Below are 16,186 nucleotides of genomic sequence, written 5' to 3'. Positions count from 1 at the left end.
AGGATCAAAATGAAACCAGGCTGAAAAGAATCTAGAAAAGTCATCATGGAAAGAATGGTTGAGAGAACGAGGGCTATTCTTTTGAGGGTGGTGAAAAAGAGGACTTCATTCAGGGAAGTGGTACCTAGCAACTATTTCCAATTGTCTGCAGAGTTACTGGCTTTAATGTGTGTGACACCAAAAGAGTGAAGGTGGACAAGTGGACAACAGTTTACAGATGACAGTTTCAAGGACTGGCTTTCATCTCAGTACAAAGAAAAAGATCTTCCAACAACCAGACCTGTCCAGCAATAAAAAAATCTGCCTCCAGAGGAGGTGAGCTGGCTGTCAGCGGCTACAGAAGGGACCCAGTAGAGAACGGCCACTTGGACAGAAGGACTCAAATCCCTTCCAATTCTAAGACATTAAGAAATGGAATAATTAAACTTAGCACATTCATTGTTATGCGTAGTGTTTAGCTCCTAAAAACCATAGAAAACTAAAACAAAACTCTGAGCTCAACAGGAAGGAGGTCTTGCACTTTCACTGTATTCCAAGCTAGATTCTTGATTTTTTTAAAACTAAGCCACTGAAATAACGCAAGTTAAAAATCAATGTCCCGGGGCGCCTGGGTGGCTCAGTGGGTTAAGCCGCTGCCTTCGGCTCAGGTCATGATCTCAGAGTCCTGGGATCGAGTCCCGCATCGGGCTCTCTGCTCAGCAGGGAGCCTGCTTCCCTCTCTCTCTCTCTGCCTGCCTCTCTGCCTACTTGTGATTTCTCTCTGTCAAATAAATAAATAAAAAATCTTTAAAAAAAAAAAAAAATCAATGTCCCTCATGGAAAAACTAAATTGTGTCCTGAGACAGTATTTATAGTTAGCATTTTAAGAAAATTAGGAAGCTGTACTCATATACGCAATCGATATTTTATAGTTCTCCCACAAACTACATTGGCTATTTTTACCAAGATCTACAGAAGTCCACAGAAAAAAAAATACATAAGCAGTTGAGTTAGAATTTAGGATTTAAACAAAGCAAACCAAAAGCCGAATCAGAAGTATCAGCAGTCCAGAACATTAAAAGACCCTGAGAAAATCTATCCAATCAGACAAACAGGTAAAGGTAGAAAAATGCTCATCTTAATGACACAATTTTGGGACGCCTGTGTGGCTCAGTCAGTTAAGCATCTGCTTTTGGCTCAGGACATGATCCCAGGGCCCTGAGATCAAATCCCCACATCAGGCTCGTGCTCAGTCAGCTGGGAGTCTTGCTTCTTCCCCCTGTCTCTGTGCTCTCTCTTTCAAATACATAAATAAAATCTTAAAAAAAAAAAGGATGGCACAATTCCTAAAAAGCAATTTTGGGTCCAGGAAGGCTTCCAAAAGACATACACACATAACTTTAGGGTAAGTATTTTTGTTTGGACAAGAATGGAAACAAGACTAGTTTAAAAAAAATAGGAGGACAAGACAATTAATAGTTTAAAAACTATTGTAGTTTTTGCTTGTAGGCTCCACTGGTACACATACACACACATAATATATATGCTTGTAGGCTCCACTGGTACACCTACACACACATAATATATACATACACAACTTGTGTGCTTGTAGGCTCCACTGGTACACATACACACACATAATATATACACACACAACACACACACACACACCCTATATACTGCCTAAACCACCTGGATTATGCCAGTGATTCCATTCAAAGCACCACATTTACTGAAGAAGATTTTCAAAGAAATCAAAGTATTATGACTCCATGGAAGAAGGAAACAAACCGAATAGAGAACCTTCCTACTTGTCAGGCATTTTACACAGACGACCCCATCTGATTCTCCAAACAGCCCTGTGAGGGGGCGGTTCATACAAAGGAGGAAATCAAGTTAAATAACTTCCCCCAAAGTTTACCAAGCCAGGAAGAGATGGAGCCAGAGGTATGACAGACTCCAAAGCCCAGCCTTATTTCCTCTATGCCTCACAGCCAACTGCCGGAGCCTATCACTTGCTGCGCCAAAACCCACTAGAGAACTTCCACCTGGAACTTCCTGCAGGTGTGTTAAACTCGTCATCACCCCAACACCCGACTGCCCTCCTTCGTTAAATGGGGCCACTTTTCCCGACCATCGCTGAAGCTCAACCCTTTGAAGGGTTGCATTTGGCTCTGCCCTTCCCAGCATTCGAAGGCACAATCAATGCTATTAGGTGCTACTGTCACTGCCTCAGCATCTCCCAAATCCCCGTTTCCATTACTTCTACCCTATACCTGATCAAAACTGTTGGCCACCATCTTAGGTATGCTCCACTTTCTCTCCACTACAACCCACACCATACTTCCCTACGAGAAATGACAATCGTGCCACTAAAGGAGTTTGAGGAAGGCACTGACTCCCAGGCACCTTCCTATTTATAAACTCAATCTGGAATTACATGTAAGTCCCAAAGAACAATTTTTTTTTTTTTAAGATTTTATTTATTTGTTTGGCAGACAGAGATCACAGGTAGGCAGAGAGAGAGGAGGAAGCAGGCTCCCTGCTGGGCAGAGAGCCCGATGCGGGGCTCAGTCCCAGGACCCTGAGATCATGACCTGAGCTGAAGGCAGAGGCTTTAACCCACTGAGCCACCCAGGTGCCCCGCAAAGGACAATTCTAATTTCCACGCCTACATAATTCTACCACCTCTAGGTTTCAGTCAAAATACCCTTAATTTGCATCACCTCCTCTCAGATATGACCCCTCCAACAATAACATCCTGCTCCCACTTTCGACCTGCCAGTACCTTTCCCACATCCCCTCAAGGCTCAGTTCTAATGCAATCTCTCCCTCAGCTTTCACTGATGTGCTGTGTCATCCAGAAGTTCATAAAACAACTATTAAGCACTAACTGTATGTTAGGCATTGGAGATACAAAAAGAACTCAGTAAGTTTATACAAGTAACTTCAGTGTTCTTTTAAAAAAAAAATTCATTCTTTTTTAAATAGCACTCAGTATAATCTGCCTTACAAAACAATTAATTGGGTGTATGTTTTACCTTATGAATTCCTTAAAAGTAGAGACCACTTTTTACTCCTATTAACAAGTGTATTGGAATACACTGATATAACAAGAAATTATGGATGTTAAAAGTCTGTCCCCCCCCCCTTTTTTTGGTTTGTTCTCCCTACTTTCACTCTAGGACCTTCCAATCCAGTTTCCAAATAGCCTGGATGATCTATTTAAATGGTAATCTGATTGTCAGTCCCACATTTTAAAACAAGGACTTTACCTTGGATTAGGCAATGAAACCAAAAACCCCAGGCAACAAAGGAAAAAAAAAAAGATAAATTGGACTTCATCAAATTTAAAGACCTGTGTGTTTCTAAGGAAAACATCAAGAAAGGTTTAAGAAAAAAAAGAGAGAACAGAAGAAAATATCTACAAATCATATACCCAGTATCCAGAATATATAAAGAACCCAACAATGAAGGAACAGATGAGCACATCTGCAAGAGACAGTCTCCAAAGAAGATATACAGATAGTCAACAGCAAATGAGATGTTCAGTGTCATTAGTCCTTAGGGAAATGTAAACTGAAATCACAGAGAGATACCACTTCACACTCACGAGGGTGGTGAAAACCAAAAAGACATACATTAACAAGTGCTGGCAAGAATGTAAAGACACTGGAACCCTCATTCATTGTTGGTGGGAATATAAGATGGTTGAGCTGCTTTGGAAAACAGCTGGCAGTTCCTCAAGATGTTAAACATGGTGTTACCATATGACGCAGCAACTCCACTCCTACGTGTATATACACCTGAGAGAGATGAAAACATATATGTACACAAAAATTTGTATACTAATGTTCATAGCAGTTAACAACCCAAGTGTCCTTTAAATAATGAATCAAGAAACAAAATGTGGTATGCCCGTATGACAGGAGATTATCTAGGGATAAAAAGGAATGAAACACTGATACATAACTACACCGATGAACAAAGTTGAACCTTGAAAACATGCTCAGGGAAAGAAGCGAGATACAAAGTCACATCTTGTATGAGTCCATTTACAAGAAATATCCAAAGTAGGCAAATCCATACAAAGGGAAAGTCAATCAGTGATTACCAGGGGCTGGAGGGAGGGGGAAAATGGGGAACGACTACTAATGGACACAGGGTTTCTTTCTGGGGTAATGAAAATGTTCTCCAATTAGACAGCAGTGATGTGATGATGGTTGCAGGATTCTTTAAGGACACTTATGCTTTAGGTTTTTATGCTTTATAAGGATAAATGTTCCTATATTCAAGTTAACTCTCAGTAAAGCTGTTAAGACATTAAAAACTAGTTAACAGTAACAACAAAACCCCAGCCACTTCTCATCCACTTGCCCTGGAAGGCCAACCCCCCCCAACCATCCCTCAAGCCCCTATGCCAATCCTCACAGCCTCCCTTCTACCTTCTCCTGACTCACAGCACTCCAGAAACACCTGTCTCTTTTCCTCCATGGAAAAAGCTCACTCCTATATGAAGTCTCACCACACGCCGTCCCGTCTGCCCCCAAATCTTCACACACCTGGCTCCTACCCTTTCTTAGGGCTCAGCTTAAACATCACTTCCTCAGAGAGGCCTTCTCCGACCTCACATCACAGGCTGAAGTGGTTTTCCCAATCACCCTCCATCACTGCACTACCATATTTTTGTGGTAAAAGTATATAAGATGTAAGGCATAACAGACACAGGGTTACCCTCATTATTTTTCCCTTGTTTATAGCACATCTCCCCTCCTGCCTTAACAGGCTATCACAACATTTGCTGAACTGAACTGACACGAAGAAGTTTACGATTCCGGTGCTGAGAGACTGTAACTGATGTTACAGAAAAGACCACCTGCCAGGGAGGTGGTTATGAATCCCATATTAGAGGTACAGATGCGTCTAACAGAAATTTCAGGAAGAAAACGATGTGTAGCTGCAACAGCTGTGGAAAATCTTCACGGAAGCAATGAGACTGAAAATTGAGAGATTAAGGGAAGTGTGAAAGGCATTCCAGGAGAACGGCACCCCTGAACAATGCCCTCCCCACCTTGTCCATGACCTCAACACTTCACCCACACACACACATCCCACCGTGACTCACAGGAACATCATGTGAAACCTAGAACTTGAACCCGAGTAAGTGCCTCAAGGGTACTTCTGCATCCTCCTCATACCTATTGCAGGCACAGAAGCATCTGCCAAATGACTAACGGAAGAGCAGGTTCAGGTATTATGCTAGAAGTCTTAACAATTAGAATGAAAGGCAACTTCTACCTCCTCACAATTACGTCAAGTTTCTATTTTAGAACTTTCGGAGCTCTTTTTGGGGGGAGGGAGGAAGTCAGGGTTTCCTTATTTAGATTTAAATAAAAATGTTTTAGGAACAGAACAACAACAAACCACGTACCTCTTGCCTAGCCTTGAAGAGCCTTCTGAAGCTCAGTGTCCTTGTGGACCGGTGAGCTGTAGTATGCACCCCCCAACCCCATGCTGTTTGTAAGGCAGGAAGGGGATATTTCACTAGGTATTGGAGTCCCTGCATGACCTAATGGGCAGTTTAACCCTACCTAGGGAGTCCCAAGTTTGAATACCAGCTTCTCTATTTAACTAGCTATTTGACCTAAGGCAAGTACGGCGACCTCTCTGAGGCCATTTCTTCACTTGTAACATGACGGCGTTAACAACTGCTCTGTAGATGTGTGCGTGAACTAGAGGACAATATTCATACATTAGCCAGCGCAGGGCCTAGCACACGCTCAACCTCCCCGACCCCCACAGCAAATGTCAGTTACAACGACCAAGTCACAAGAACTACAAAGTGCCAAAGTCACAGGCGGCTGGTCAGTAAGAAAGTGCTGAAGAACAGAAAATAACTGATTTCTAGCCTTTGGGGAATCTGATGAGCAGGAGTGACTTTGCATTATTTCAATATTATCAGCCTTTCTGGCTAAATAAGGGGATATTTGCTGCCAGGCCTGTCGTTTAACCAGTACAAGAACTCTTGGAACTTGGAGATCAGACTGTTAAAATATAACATCAGCCATCTAACTGCACTTCGTGGAACTGGACAAGTGAGACCTTTCATACCATGTCTTAAAGGCTAACCTGAGAACTAAACACTAAAGTGAGGCAGGTAGGGGGAGCACAGAGTAATTCAAAGCCTCTACTACCTGCTCATGCTTTAAAAAACTAGTTTGCTGGGGCACCTGGGTGGCTCAGTGGGTTGGGCCGCTGCCTTCGGCTCAGGTCATGATCTCGGGGTCCCGGGATCAAATCCCACATCAGGCTCTCTGCTTAGCAGGGAGCTTCTCGGCCTTTTGGCTAAGATCAAGTGTAGCAGGGAGCCTGCTTCCTCCTCTCTCTCTCTCTGCCTGCCTCTCTGCCTACTTGTGATCTCTCTCTGTCAAATAAATAAATAAAATCTTTAAAAAAAAAAAAAAGAGGGGCGCCTGGGTGGCTCAGTGGGTTAAGCCTCTGCCTTCAGCTCAGGTCATGATCTCAGGGTCCTGGGATCGAGCCCCGCATCGGGCTCTCTGCTCAGCGGGGAGCCTGCTTCCTCCTCTCTCTCTGCCTGCCTCTCTGCCTACTTGTAATCTCTGCCTGTCAAATAAATAAATAAAATCTTTAAAAAAAAAAAAAAAAAAAAAGAGTTTGCTGAAACACGATACATGATCAAGCCATCCAACCCATCATAAAAAAATACTAAGAAAAACAATTTCCAAGTCCCTAAATCTTCTCACAACATGGATTACACACAAGAGTGTTAAAGAGCACACTAGCCTAATATAATACCATTTCACAATTTACTCAGTAGATTTTAAGGGACGAGGCAATTTGGTATGTCCGTTGGAACAGATGGATGTGCAGCTAATAGTCTGGTACCCAATCTACTAGGTTCACGATCAGGTGCAGCCACTTGAGTTCGAGGAGTCTGAACCAGTAGTTTAAAAGCTTCATAAACTATGATGTGGCTGTTATGTGTGCATCTCAAAGGCAAGCCCAAGTAATGAAAGCTGGAAAACGTAATACAGAGCAGGTATAATTACCCTTTCCTTTGACAGTAAAGAGGTGAATAAAGACCAAAATGGTAACATAAAAGATGTGATCAAGACACAGAAGCAATGCTCTCTTGTGGGCCACAAGAAAGCTCTAGAAAGTGTGCAGCTATGTGGTGGCAACAACCATCCCATCTTTGACCTGGTAGCGGAACTCATCTGTCAAAGCTCAGCTCAGCAGTCATATCTAGAAAGCATTCCCTAATCCCACCGCCTCCTCAGTGCTGGGTGGGTCACACTTCCCCATGTGCTACAGGACCTACACATGCACATCTTTTCAGCCTCTATTACTTTCTCCTAGTTTGCCTGCCTCTGCCTATCAACTTAGAAGCTCCTTCAGGAAATAGACCCTGTCTTGGGGAACCTGGGTGGCTCAGTCATTAAGCATCTGCCTTCAGCTCAGATCACAATCCCAAGGTCCTGGGATTGAGCCCCACATCGGGCTCCCTGGTCAGCGGGAAGCCTGCTTCTCCCTCTCCCATTCCCTGCTTCTGTTCCCTCTGTCAAATAAATAAATAAAATCATTTAAAAAAAAAAAAAAAAAAAGGACACAGACCTTGTCTGACTTCTTTATATCCCACAAGCCAACAGTGCTTGGCACTTACACATTTGTTGAAAAGACCTATTTTCTAGGACGTTCGGGGAAGCACGCTTTGTATACCGAAAGACTGTAGATACCCTAAATCCTATCAACAGAAGACTAGTTAAATCAGCAGTTCTCCAAGTGTGGTCCAAGGACACCAAGGGTCCACAAACACCCCTTCAGGGGTGAGTTCCCTTTTTCAAAGTCTAACTACACATCTGTGTGAAGCCAAATATTGTTTTAGTACTTTAGCCAACACAATGCAGCATACAAACTGAATTTATAAAAATCCAGCTTTCAGAACACCTGGATGGCTCAGTGAGTTGAGCTTTGGTTTCAGCTCAGGCCATGATCTCAGGGTTGTGAGATCCAACCCTATGCAGGGCTCACACTCAACCCAGAGTCTGCCTGACATTCCCTCCCTCTCCCTTGTACGTGAGCACATGCTTGCACGCACTCCCTCTCTCTCTCAAACTAAAGCTTAAAAAAAAAAAAATGACAAAAGCCAGTCATTGAAGAGATTTGTGCGTATGTGAAAAAAAACATTACCCTTCTCAGATTTTGTTTTGGAAAAGTTATTTTTAGTAGAAACATGTTAATATGGGTTTATTATTACTTTTAATGAATCCATAGTATTTTTTAGCTTTCTCAGCTTTATAACTTCTAATACAGTTAGCATCTAGAAATCTGCATCTAAGACTCCAAGGAGTTCTCAATGAGTTTTAAATGTGGGACTAAAATGTCTAGAATGGGGATGCCTGGGTGGCTCAGTTGGTTAAGCAGCTGCCTTCGGCTCAGGTCATGATCCCAGCGTCCGAGGATCAAGTCCCACATCGGGCTCCTTGCTGGCAGGGAGCCTGTTTCTCCCTCTGCCTCTGCCTGCCATTCTGTCTGCCTGTGCTCGCTCTCTCACACGCGCTCACGTGCTCTCTCTCTCTCTCTGACAAATAAATAAATAACTGTAAAAAAAAAATAAATAAAATTTAAAAAAATAAAATGTCTGAGAATGGCTGTTTCGAAGAACTACAGTACAGCTATACAATAAGAGCATGTGGCCATTTTTCGAAACAAATGAGGTAAACTGATAATCTGCTAGTAGAAACAAACATTTAATCTATACTGCTAAATTTAAACAAAGACCTGAAAAACAAAGTACAAATCTGTACCTTTTAATTTTTTTTTTAAGATTTTTATTTATTTGACGGAGATCACAAGCAGGCAGAGAGGCAGGCTGCGGCGGGTGGCGGGGGGGGGGTGCACAGCTTCCCCACCCAGCAGAGAGCCCAATGCAGGGCTTAATCCCAGCACCCTGAGATCATGATCTGACCTGAAGGCAGAAGATAAATCCACTGAGCCACCCAGGTGCCCCAAATTTGTACCTTTTAAAAAAAGAGGCTACTGCTCTGCCTATACATACTGTATGTATATATGCAAATTCTCTGGATGAATATCCAAGAAAAGTAACTAGTAGCTATCCCTATAGAGAGTAACTGGGGAAGGAGGGGTCAAGGAGGGGAAAGAGACTTTCCACACCATTCCTAGTGTATTAATTGAGAATTTTACCCTAAGGCCTTGGATAGCTCAGTCTGTTAAACATCCTACTCTTGATCTCAGCTCAGGTAATAATCTCAGGGTCCTGGGATCCTGCCCCATGTTGGGCTCAATGGTCAGCAAGGAGTCTACTTGAGGATTCTCTCCCTACCCCTCTACTCCTCCCCACCCCATCCAGTTTGTGTGTGTGTGTGTATGTGTGTGTGTGTGTGTGTGCACTCCTCAAATAAATAAATAAGTCCTTAAGAAAATTTTACCATCTGCACGTGTTACTTTCTTGAAAAATAAAAGATGGGATAAAAACTATATTAAAATGGGGCACCTGGGTGGCTTAGTGGGTTAAGCCTCTGCTTTTGGCTCAGGTCACAATCTCAGGGTCCTGGGATCGAGCCCCACGTCGGGCTCTCTGCTCAGCGGGGAGCCTGCTTCCCCCTCTCTTTCTGCCTGCCTCTCTGCCTACCTGTGATCTCTCTCTGTCAAATAAATAAATAAAATCTTTAAAAAAAAAACACACACAAAAACATACAAAAGAGTTTAAATACATGTCTACCAATGTATACATATCTGTATCTGTATTTACACGGAATATTAAGTAAGCAAAGTGGTGCATGAACAAATCTTATCAACTTTTATACCAAGACCTTGACTGGGTATTCATAAGCTAAGCTTGAAATTCCCTCCTTCTTCTACAGTTTAAAAACACTCTGGTCCAGTTATTTTACTTCTAGTAACCTGTGTCACAGAAGGTATATTTGCCCAATGAATCACATACAGTGGTGTTCATAAGAGCATACTAAACAGCAAGTCACTCAGATGTTTCACACCAGACTGGTTAGGCATGCTCCAGTCCAACCCTAAAGGTACATTCACCCAAGGTGCTCAGGCCAAAATCCTAGGGCTGATTGTAGGCTGCTTTCTCTCCACCACCCCTCCCAAGCAACTCACTCTGTCCAGTCAGCTTGGCTTTCATACACTTCCTAAAGTCCTTCATTTCTGCCTTTACCACTACTGCCCAACCTAAGCCATGGTCCACTCTTCTAGTCTATACTGGTCTTATTGGTACCACTCCTGTTTAACAGGAGTCATTTCACACAACATCCCAAATGTCAACTTTTACAAAGTAAATCCATTCGTGTCAGTACCCTATTCAAAACCTTGAATAACTTTTCAGTGCCCTAAAATCCAATCCAATTCACACTTTCCAAATTTTCTACAAGGCAAGACTCCAATATAGGTCATTTAAACAATGACCACACTGGCAGCACCTGGGTGGCTCAGTCAGTTAAGTGTCTGCCTTCAACTCAGGTCATGATCCCAGGGTGCTGGGACTGAGCCCTGCAGAGGACTCCCTGCTCAGCAGGGAGTCTGCTTCTGTCTCTCCCTCTGCCCCCTCCCATTTGTGCTCACACCAGTACCTGGGCGTGGGTGCACGCACTCACTCTCTCTCAAACAAATAATCTTAAAAGGAAAAAAAAAAAAAGAGAGAAAGACCACACTGGAAGAATGCTCAGATTTGGCTGAGCATATGGCCAAAGCAAATGTACCCTCAGGGGATAGCACATCCGGCCGGCTTCCTGCTCAGCAGGGAGTCTGCTTCTCCCTCTGCCTCCCTCCCTGCTTATGCTTTCTCTCAAATAAATAAAATCTTAAAAAAAAAAAAGCTACAAATAGTTCTCTCCCAACACTCATAAAAACCCTCAAAGAAGCCAGAAAAAAGTAAGTTGTAGAGCGGACCTGTAGAAACAAGAGATGCCCCTAAGTGGTCAGACCCTTTGATATGGTTTTGGAATACAGGTGAGGTTCGAACCAACCACCAAGAATTCTTGAAGAATTCTTGAGATGCCTCTGGTGCAAAAGGGTCATTTGTTTATTAAAGCAAGAGGGCAGGACAGGAGCCCTGGGCACAAAGAGCTGCTGCACCAGGATCTTATACTCTCAAAAGTTGGGTTTTAAAAGAACTTTCATATGCTAAAGAGAACGGACCTATATAAGATACCTACAAGACCCCAGAGACCTAGCCGTTGTCAAGTGAAGGTTGTTTTCCCTCTAGCAAAGTATTAAGACTGTTGGGAAATTCCTGGAAGAATGTCACACTTGTCCCACCCAGGTTGGGAGGGGGTGTCTAGGTGCCAGCAAGTGCTTTGTCTTCAGTTAGCCTTCTGCTCCCTTAATGCCTTGACCTGGGCTATACCGACCTTAAAAAAAAAAAATGAACAGAGAATATTCTAGAAATCCTGTAATACGCCAAGACACTCTACGATCCACACAAAGGTTAACTATTTGAAGTTATTTTAGATACCTTGTTCAACTCTGTCAAGTCTCTCGAATACAACCTTTCTATCTTTCAATGCTTAGAAGTTTTCACTCTTACATAAGAAAAGACACATTTATACTTAACAAATTAAAAAAAAAAACAAAATCCTGAGCCCTCTGAACTAGGTCATCTTTTCAAAAAAAGAGGCTCAGGCCATAGTCTAATTTGAAATGCTGGTCCCATCTGCAAACCCCAGCAAGAGCGGCAGTTAATATTAAGAGCAGAAACAGGTTTGTTCTTAAAAAAAAAAAAAAAGAAAGAAAGAAAGAAAAAAAAAAGAACAGGTTTGTTCTTGAACATTGTTTCTCCCAATCAAGTCCAGGATGCTTCCAAATGGAAATCTGCCAATTTTCCTGCACTTGAGAGAGTAGATCCAGTACAGAATAATGGGATTTTTTTTAAAAACGCCAGTATCTGTCCAAACCCTAAAGCAGGATTCTCACATCCTTTCAGAGGGAGGTTTCCGTCACCATCGCTCAACAGAAGAGATAAGGAGTTTTACTAGGACTCACTACTAAGTGTCGGCCATGTGTACATGCACATGCTTATACACACGTACGCGCATACACCGAAAAGCTAACATTCCTTGTGACACAGTGTAGGATCCCCCTCCTGGCAATCTACGAAAACTATCCCTTCTATTTATACCTGCAAAGTACTAAAGAAAACCAAAGAGAACGGAAGATTTGGGTGTGGTCTTCACTTTTTTTTTTTTTTAAGATTTTATTTGAGAAGGAGAGCGCCTGCAAGCACACACATGGAGGGAAAATAAGAGGGAGCAGCAGACTCCCTGTTGGGCAGGGAGCCCGATGTGGGGCTTGATCCCCGGACCCTGGGATCATGACCTGAGCCGAAGGCAGACATTAACTGACGGAGCCATCCAGGCATCCGGGTCAACACCCTTCAAATAAAATAAAGTCTTTGATTAAGTCTTAGTAGTACTGCTCCAGGCTGATGAGGCAGAGCCAATGAGTGACAACTATCTTGGGCTAATCTCAGATCCACAGTAAACACAAACTTTTACCATAAGTCAAGGCTAATTAAACAGAACTGACTCAATTACTGGAGGTTATCTGACTTTCCTACACCTTCAACACAGACTTGCTGAACTCTCTAGGCACCAGGTACTTCGCCATCCATATCCCTGACCTCGAGGTCTCTTTTAGTGGGAACTGGAACGTAGTGAAGGTAGAAGGGACAACAAGGGGCACAGGATTATCTTAAATACTGCTAGAGCCCTCAGTACCTTGAACATTGTCCCACACATAACAGATGGTTGGTTTAAGTATCTACGGGATGAATCAGACAGACTTTTGCCACACGGCATGTGACAGCATCATCAAGCTAGGTGCAGGGTAAAGAAATAAATTCTGTCAGGGCAGATAAGGGAAGACTACTAGATGCGGTGAGCAGCCCTTCCTTCCCTGGATGAGCAGCTTTTCAGAAGGCAGTGGCTGCAGGAAGGCTGTGTGGACAGGAGTATGCTGGAAGCAAGGTTGGAGCAGATGGCCTGAGATACTTTCCAACTCAAGTTCCCACCAACGTTTTACTTCCTGGGGTTTTGTTGTGCTTCATGTGCTCCTTCAAACCTTCAACTCTAATAAAGGGGCATCTAGAAAGGGGCTATTGAATTTCTCTACCAGAAAATTAGCTAAAAGCTAACAGCAGGTAACGGAAAAATAAACCGTGGAATGTTTTATTTACCAGGCACTGAGCCTGAAGACTCTTAGAACCAACCTTCTGTGAGAAAAATAATCTGAGAACACCCTCCAAGTCCACCAGACACAAGCCACTTTGAAAAGAAATTGTTGCCCTCCGTTTTTCTTCTCTTTAGCAGATAAGCGGTTTTTAAATTGGTTTATGCAAAAACTACTTAGCTCCTAAGAGAAAAACAAAATCTAAACAGTCACAGTCTTACACTGAGAGAAATTGGGAACAATGAAGGCATGTGAAAGGGAACAGAAACTAAAATCCAAAAAAACAAGGCAAGTTAAAAAAAAAAATTTTTAAAGTGAGAATAAGGGAAAACATCTGGAAAGTCTTCAAAACCTCTAAGAAAGTTCAGAAGTAAGCTCCTTCCCATCACATTCTCTTTAAAAATGGGAAGGGCACCACTAATCCAGTCTGGGATGGACAAGGTGCAGTCCTTCATGCCAGAAGGAAACCAGTTCCCAAGGCAGGTATAAAAAATGCTAAGGAATGGGCTCAAAGCCATTGCATCGTTTCCTCCCTCACCTTCCCTCTGGCTCCCTACCACAGAGAAACCGGAGCCAATCACAAAACCCTCCGGCTGAGAGCCAGCCTTCCCTCTCACACTGCTCTTCCCCCAAACTGCATTCCAAAACAAAAAGAATAAAATGCAGCTAAAGGTGGTATTAAAATTAAAATAGACCCATCCGAGGTGAGAAAAAATTCAAGCTACGACCAGGTACACGAAACTCCACACCGTTAGAGGCTGGGGAGGGGACAGACAGGCCGCCCAGTCTTTCTGAGAATCAAAATAAAAGCTTGCTTTTTGCAATAGCTTAAGAGATAATGAATAAACTCTGCCTTGGAGATGTTTCTTAATTTCTAGCTTCTATGCCGTTTTCCAGCACAGTCCTCCGCCCACCTCTTAAAACTAATATGTGCTTCTGTAATGAAGATCTCTGGATAATTAGCCCACCGATGGGCAATAACCACCCTGGTCACCTCCAAGGACAGCAGCGAAGGTTCAGCACCCCGTCTGCGGTTAACAAGTTTTCGTAAAGGAGTTGCTAATTATGAGCACATGCATCCCGGAAGGGTTACACACTAGCGCGCTGCCACCTCGCGCCTTTTAACGCCAGTTCATCAGGAATTGGGGTGGACGTGGGGTGGAAGGAGAGGGGTGAAGGGCCCTACTGAAAGACGAAAGGATCAGGCGATCTGCATCCCCAAATCCTCCCTTGACGCCAGCCAAGGGAGACTTTCTCAAGAAGCCATTTCCAGGGAAGCAGGATTTAAAAGGTAATTTATCAGATCGAGCCTCCTACTACGTAGTCTCCCAATCTCCAGGCCCCGGCTTGGGAAGGAGGGGGGAGTTCGTGGTGAGAGTTTACCTTAGAAGGCGTCCGCGGACAGACAGGCCTTGCAAAGCCACCAGGGCTCTGTCCGGAGGCCCGGGGCGGCGCGAAGGGGCAGGAATAGCGCGCGGCTGCGAGACCCGCAACGCCACAGGTTCCCCAGCGCGCAGCGGGACCCAACTCCCACAGGTGGGCGGCCAGAGCAGGGGGCGCGTCAGTTCCCCGGGGGCGCGGGGAAGGTGTGGACACAGAGAGCTTTGCCTTAAAGAGGCAAGGCGAGCGGGAAGCCCGGGTTTTTCGGCTGTCTGAGTGGTTACCGGCTTTTCCCCAAAACGGGAGGAGCCCCGAGCACCTCCCATCCTCCTCCCAGCTGGCCTCGGCCTCCTCCAGGGGCGCGGTTAAGCCGCACGGCCGTGGGCCACCGTCTGCATGCTCCCAGGCACGTACGAACCGGCACGACTGCACGCGGGCGGGGGAAGGGCGCCCGGGGACCTAGGAGACCCGACCTAACCCGACCCCGCTACGGCTCGCCCCCGCCCCTCGCCCCCGCACCCCCACCCCTCACCGGTGTTCGCTTTGATGTTCTCCCGCAAGAAGTGGCCGCTGGAGAGATGTTGGAGGCCAAAGCTCTGAGCGATCCTCTGGCACACGGTGCCTTTGCCCGAGCCAGGCGGCCCAAGGATGACCGCGCGCAGGAGTTTGGAAGCCATTGCCTTCGCCAGGCAGGGAGGGGGCGGGCAAACAGGCAACCCGGACAGCAGCCTCGGAGAAGCCCCGGGAACTTTGTTGCGGCTGCTGCTCCTTCTGCCTCCGACACTCTCCGCTCGCGCGGGGACTCGCCGGGCGCCCCTGCAGGGGGAAGGAGTGACTTTTGAAGACAACCCCTCCCTTCAGCCGCGCGCTGGGGCCGGCTCGAAGGCGGAGAAAGGCGCCACGCTACCCATCCCCGCCCTCCTCGCCCCCACGCCGCGATTCCGTAGGAGTCCCGAGTCCCCGCCCCAGGCGGGGTCGACCTCGGGGGCTCAGAGGGCCGCCCGGCCAGGCCCACCTCCAGCCTTTCCTCTTTCGCTCCCCACGCGGCGTTCGAGGAAGGGGCTAGGCGGCCTGGCATCCCAGCGCCAGGCTCCACCGAGGGGGAAGCCGGGAGGGGCGGGTGACTCCACGCGCGCGCCCCGTCGCCCCACGCACCGGGCGGCCTGGGGGCTGAGCCCGTGCCCCGGCCCTCGCACGTGGGCAGCGCGGAGACTGCGCCGCGGCCCCTCCCCAGCGGCTGTCAGTCCTCTGGAGTCGCCGCCGCCGGCCGCCCGCGCGGACTGCCCAGCGCCCACCTCCGCCGAGATTGGGCCGAGGCGCTCCCCGCCGCGGGGAGCCCGAGTCCGGTCGCCTCGCTACCCGAAGCAATCAAATACGCACCTCGGCTGGGACGCGGCGCTCCGCGAGGCTTCCAGCCCGGATCCCGCTGGGCGGCGCCGCCTCCGCCCGCCCCCACTCCGAGCCCCAGCCGGCCGCGCGGGACTCGCGCCTTACGTAAGCCGGGGAGACCCGCTCCGCGCGAGTCGCCGGCCGGCGCCCCCTCCCCTCCCCGCGGCTCCGTTCCCACCCCGCCCTCTGGGCCCACGTGCCCCGTACCACCCAG

General features: G+C 46.2%; 1 protein-coding gene across 4 annotated transcripts in view; it reads right to left on the bottom strand.

The window, feature by feature from the left end:
- The window catches only part of AK4 (adenylate kinase 4), a 69,444-nt gene extending 53,460 nt beyond the window's left edge, over positions 1–15,984 (bottom strand). The window contains exons 1-2 of one of the 4 annotated variants that reach the window (XM_044238383.1): positions 15,964–15,984; positions 15,116–15,399 (exon numbers count right to left, since the gene is read on the bottom strand). In XM_044238383.1, coding sequence (XP_044094318.1) covers positions 15,116–15,260 — 145 coding nt within the window. In that variant the 5' untranslated portion in view covers positions 15,261–15,399; positions 15,964–15,984. Of the gene's footprint in view, positions 1–14,586; positions 14,675–15,115; positions 15,400–15,963 lie in introns of those variants that run through there. The other 3 variants (XM_044238382.1, XM_044238379.1, XM_044238381.1) reach the window with 3 other exon arrangements.
- Between the last annotated feature and the right edge of the window lie 202 nt (positions 15,985–16,186).

Source organism: Neovison vison, chromosome 2, assembly GCF_020171115.1.
Source record: "Neovison vison isolate M4711 chromosome 2, ASM_NN_V1, whole genome shotgun sequence".
NCBI classification, from domain to species: Eukaryota; Metazoa; Chordata; class Mammalia; order Carnivora; family Mustelidae; genus Neogale; species Neogale vison.
The sequence above is the reverse complement of the archived record's forward strand: the minus strand, read 5'-3'. Positions and strand labels throughout refer to the sequence as shown.